Source organism: Terrapene carolina, unplaced genomic scaffold, assembly GCF_002925995.2.
Source record: "Terrapene carolina triunguis isolate 2854851 unplaced genomic scaffold, T_m_triunguis-2.0 Scaffold21045, whole genome shotgun sequence".
In the NCBI taxonomy this organism is placed as follows: domain Eukaryota; kingdom Metazoa; phylum Chordata; order Testudines; family Emydidae; genus Terrapene; species Terrapene triunguis.
In genome coordinates this window covers 658-4,661 of record NW_020685396.1, presented here as the reverse complement: position 1 = coordinate 4,661, position 4,004 = coordinate 658, and the positions used below count along the sequence as shown (strand labels likewise).

The 4,004-nt window shown below is 56.7% G+C and overlaps 1 protein-coding gene across 1 annotated transcript in view; it reads right to left on the bottom strand.

Annotated features, from left to right (window-relative positions):
* Window positions 1-2,189: 2,189 nt before the first annotated feature.
* Window positions 2,190-4,004, bottom strand: part of LOC112124351 (collagen alpha-1(V) chain-like) — a gene marked incomplete at both ends in the record, with an annotated part of 2,468 nt that continues 653 nt past the window's right edge. Inside the window, 3 exons of the mRNA XM_026661995.2 lie at window positions 2,190-2,423; window positions 3,313-3,381; window positions 3,840-3,952. Coding sequence (XP_026517780.2) covers window positions 2,190-2,423; window positions 3,313-3,381; window positions 3,840-3,952 — 416 coding nt within the window. The remainder of the gene's footprint in view (window positions 2,424-3,312; window positions 3,382-3,839; window positions 3,953-4,004) is intronic.

Genomic DNA, 4,004 nt, shown 5'->3' with positions numbered 1-4,004 from the left:
CGGCGACCCGGGCTCTGCCCTCTGTTCCTGCCAACTGTCTGGTCAGCCAGCCTCCCTCCTAGTGTATCCATCCATCCATCCATCATCTCCTCATCCATCCATCCATCCCTCCCTCCCCATCCCCCGTCCATCCCGCCTCCCTCCTAGTGTAGCCATCCATCCATCCACCCTGCCCATCCCACGTCCATCCATCCATCCACTCTCCTCAACCCTGCAACTGTCTATTCACCCATCCCCGGGTATCCATCCTGTGACGTTGCACTCTACATGATTTTATGAAAATATGCTAATGAGTGTGAATATAATGTAACTGGAATATGCTTCATGCAAAAGGTCTCTTGTAAGGTTTCACTACAAAGCTTCTAATCTACGGAGTGTGTTCATCCTATTTGTATGAATGTATCACTTTTGTATCTGAAACTAGAAATATGAAATGTAACGCTGAGGGCCTATTGTAGTTATGCAAAGTGTGGGCCATTAATGGTGGTTTGGAATTTTGATGGCTCCCATTAACCAGGACCATTGTCTGCAGATGCCTCTGTTTTACCTGTAAGTCTTCCTGTATACGTGTGTGTGCTGGCAAGTGGGCAATGAGGTCTTACAGCGACATGTGATCATGTCACCTGAACTGGAATCCATCTTTAACCTGGTGTCTTTCCATTGAGAAGGGGGGGTGGGGACCCAGAGAGGGACAAAGGGTTCCCGCCTTGTGCCAAAGCTATATAAGGGGGTGGAACAGAACAAAGGGGGCTGCATTCATGAGAAATCCCCTAGTTATCACCTGAGCTGGAATAAGGGCTGCACCGGAGGAAAGGATGGTCGCAGACTAGGAAGGCGTCCAGTCTGTGAAAGAAGCTTATTGGAACATCTCTGAGGGTGAGATTTTATCTGTAATCACTTTCTTACTGTATTAGGCTTAGACTTGCGTGTTTTGTTTTATTTTGCTTGGTAATTCACTTTGTTCTGTCTGTTACTACTTGGAACCACTTAAATCCTACTTTTTGTATTTAATAAAATAACTTTTTTACTTATTAATTAACCCAGAGTACGTATTTATACGGGGGGGGGGGGCAAACAGCCGTGCATATCTCTCTATCAGTGTTATAGAGGGCGAACAATTTACGAGTTTACCCTGTATAAGCTTTATACAGAGTAAAACGGATTTCTTTGGGGTTTTGACCCCATTGGGAGTGGTCTGAGTGCTGGAGACAGAAACACTTCTTAAGCTGTTTTCAGTCAAGCCTGCAGCTTTTGGGGGACGTAGTTCAGACCTGGGTCTGGGTTTGCAGCAGGCTGGCATGTCTGGCTCAAACCAGGCAGGGCACTGAAGTCCCAAGCTGGCAGGGAAAACGGGCTCAGAGGTAGTCTCAGCACATCAGGTGGCAGCTCCCAAGGGGGTTTCTGTGATCCAGCCAGTCACAGTGTTCGAAATCCAATGGGGTTTCCCCGCACAGGTTCGGATCCTGTTCGTGACGCCACTGTGATGGGTTGTGGTCGTTACTGTCCTTTGTTCCGGTTTCTGTCAGGTATCCTGGGGATGGAGAGGCTCTCTCTTGAGCCAGCTGAAGACAAAATGGAGGGGTCTCCCAGGGGTCTCCCAGGGGTTTATATAGTGTCTCCTTGTGGGTCTAAACCCCTCCCTCCCCCTGTGTAGAATCCCCTCGACAAGCTGGAGTTTTGGAGTCACATGGGCAAGTCACATGTCCCTGCATGACTCCGTTCTCGTTCCCAGGAAAGCTCGGATGTGGACTGGCGACTGTCAAGGTCCATTGTTTGCCAAGTGCTTCCACTTACTTGAATAACCCCTCACACTATGTTGATCAAATCTGCCTTAGGTGCTTCCTACAGCAAACACTTGAAATAGAAGCACAGAGCCAACGCTCATAACTTCCGATATAAAAATGATACAGGCATACGAATAGGATGAAAACAGTCAGCAGAATGTAACCTGTGCAAAGAGATGTGACATGGCCTGTGTAGCATAAAACATATCCCAGTTATGTCATATTTACATTCATAAGAATATTTCTATAACGCATTATGGGTTGCAATGTCACACATCCCTCCCTCCCAGTGCCTCTGTCCCAGTGTATCTGTCCCTCCCCAGACCTCCACGTGCTCCCGTCTCTCTTTGCCCCCCCGATCCCAGCCTGTCCCTCCCCCGGCTCCCCGCCCCGGGCCCCGCTCACCGCGCAGCCGTCGGTGAGGGCCGTGATGTAGGGGCTGTTGTCGTAGCTCATGTCCTCTTCGTTGGCGCCCCGGAGGCGGAGGGCGCGCTGGTGGCCCCCAGAGGCGGCGCTGCGCCAGGCCACCGAGCGCTGGCAGTGGTAGGTGAAGTTCTGCCGGGCGGCCACGCTGAGCAGCCGCAGGAAGGTGAGCTGCACCGCGCCCACCGGGCGCCCGTCCGCGTCCACGTACGAGAACTGGGGGGTCAGGGACACGTTAGGGGGAGACGCACGTGGCGGCCACCCCCCCGCACTCCCCGCTCGGGGCAAGGCGTGGGGAGCCCCTGCCCAGGGGGCACTCAGTGGGGATCAGAGTCTGTGCTCTGTGGTGAGGGGCGCCAGAGGCGGGGAGAGAGATGGACAGAGCTGAGGACGGGGGATGGACAGCTCCAAGGACGGGGAATGGACAGAGCCGAGGACAGACGGATGAACAGCTCCAAGGACGGGGGATGGACAGAGCTGAGGACAGATGGATGAACAGCTCCAAGGACGGGGGATGGACAGAGCTGAGGACAGACGGACGAACAGCTCCAAGGACAGGGGATGGACAGAGCCACAGACGGGTTTCTCTGGTGTGGACAGACATTAAACAGGCGACTAGCCGGGCAGACGAGACTCCAGGCAGATCTAGGGATGGGTAGATTCCAGGCCGGGCGGATGGGTGGATCAGATCGAGGAGAGTCTGGGGGGGTGGGGGGGATGAGGATCTAGGACTGGGGAGATACACCCTCGGGGCTGGGCACGGAAGGGGTTTCCAGGGGGGTGAATGACAGAGGAGTTTGAAGGCTGGATGGACGGACGTTAGCTGGGGGGGGGAGGTGCGGTCACTGGAGACCCCCCTGCAGACCGCAGGTGTCAGCGGGGGGTCAGTGTTGGAGCCGGGGGTACAGGAGGTATCTGCACATACACACATGCTCAGGCAGGGCCTGTCCCTGGGGCTCATTCAGAGGGGCCAGGGCCGTGTATGGGGGGCGCGAGCTGTATTATCGGGGTGCAGGATCCCCGGGACCAGGCTGGCTGTTGGGGTGACCCTGGCAGTGTCACTGAGCCCAGGACACCCCCACCGGCCGCCCGGCCCGGTTCTCACCTTGCTGCCTTCCCGGAACTGGCTGAACCAGCGCGGGGGCTTCTCCTCCTGCCACACAGACATCCGGACCTGGCAGGGGAGACCCAGAGAGACGGGCTCAGGGGGGCTGCACCTGGGGGTGCCCCACGTGCGCTGAGCCTGGCTGGGAGCCGGGGCCGAGGCTGGGGCTAAATCCTCCCTTCAGCCACCACTGCTGCTCTAGTGCCAAAACCAGACAGCGGCGGCTTGGGGCTGTTAGAACAGGAGAGAACCCAGGAGTCCTGGCCCCCAGGCCCCCCCACTCTAACCCACCAGATCCCACTCCCCTCCCAGAGCTGTGGTAGAACCCAGGAGTCCTGGCCCCCAGCCCCCTGCTCTAAACCACCAGCCCCCACTCCCCTCCCAGAGCTGGGGAGAGAACCCAGGAGTCCTGGCTGCCAGCTCCCCGCCCCCCCACTCTAACCCACCAGATCCCACTCCCCTCCCAGAGCTGTGATAGAACCCAGGAGTCCTGGCTCCCAGCCCCCCCTCCCTCCCATCACACTCACCTCCTGCGTCTCTTTGGTGGGGAAGAGGCAGGTCTCCCCGCCAGCCGTGAAGTCGCAATGCACCTTGAAGGAGTCGCGGGAGCAGCCCTCATTGGGGTCGATCCAGTACTCGCCTGGGGGGGGGGTGTGTCAGTGCACAAAGAATCCTCTTCGTTCCTCCCCCCC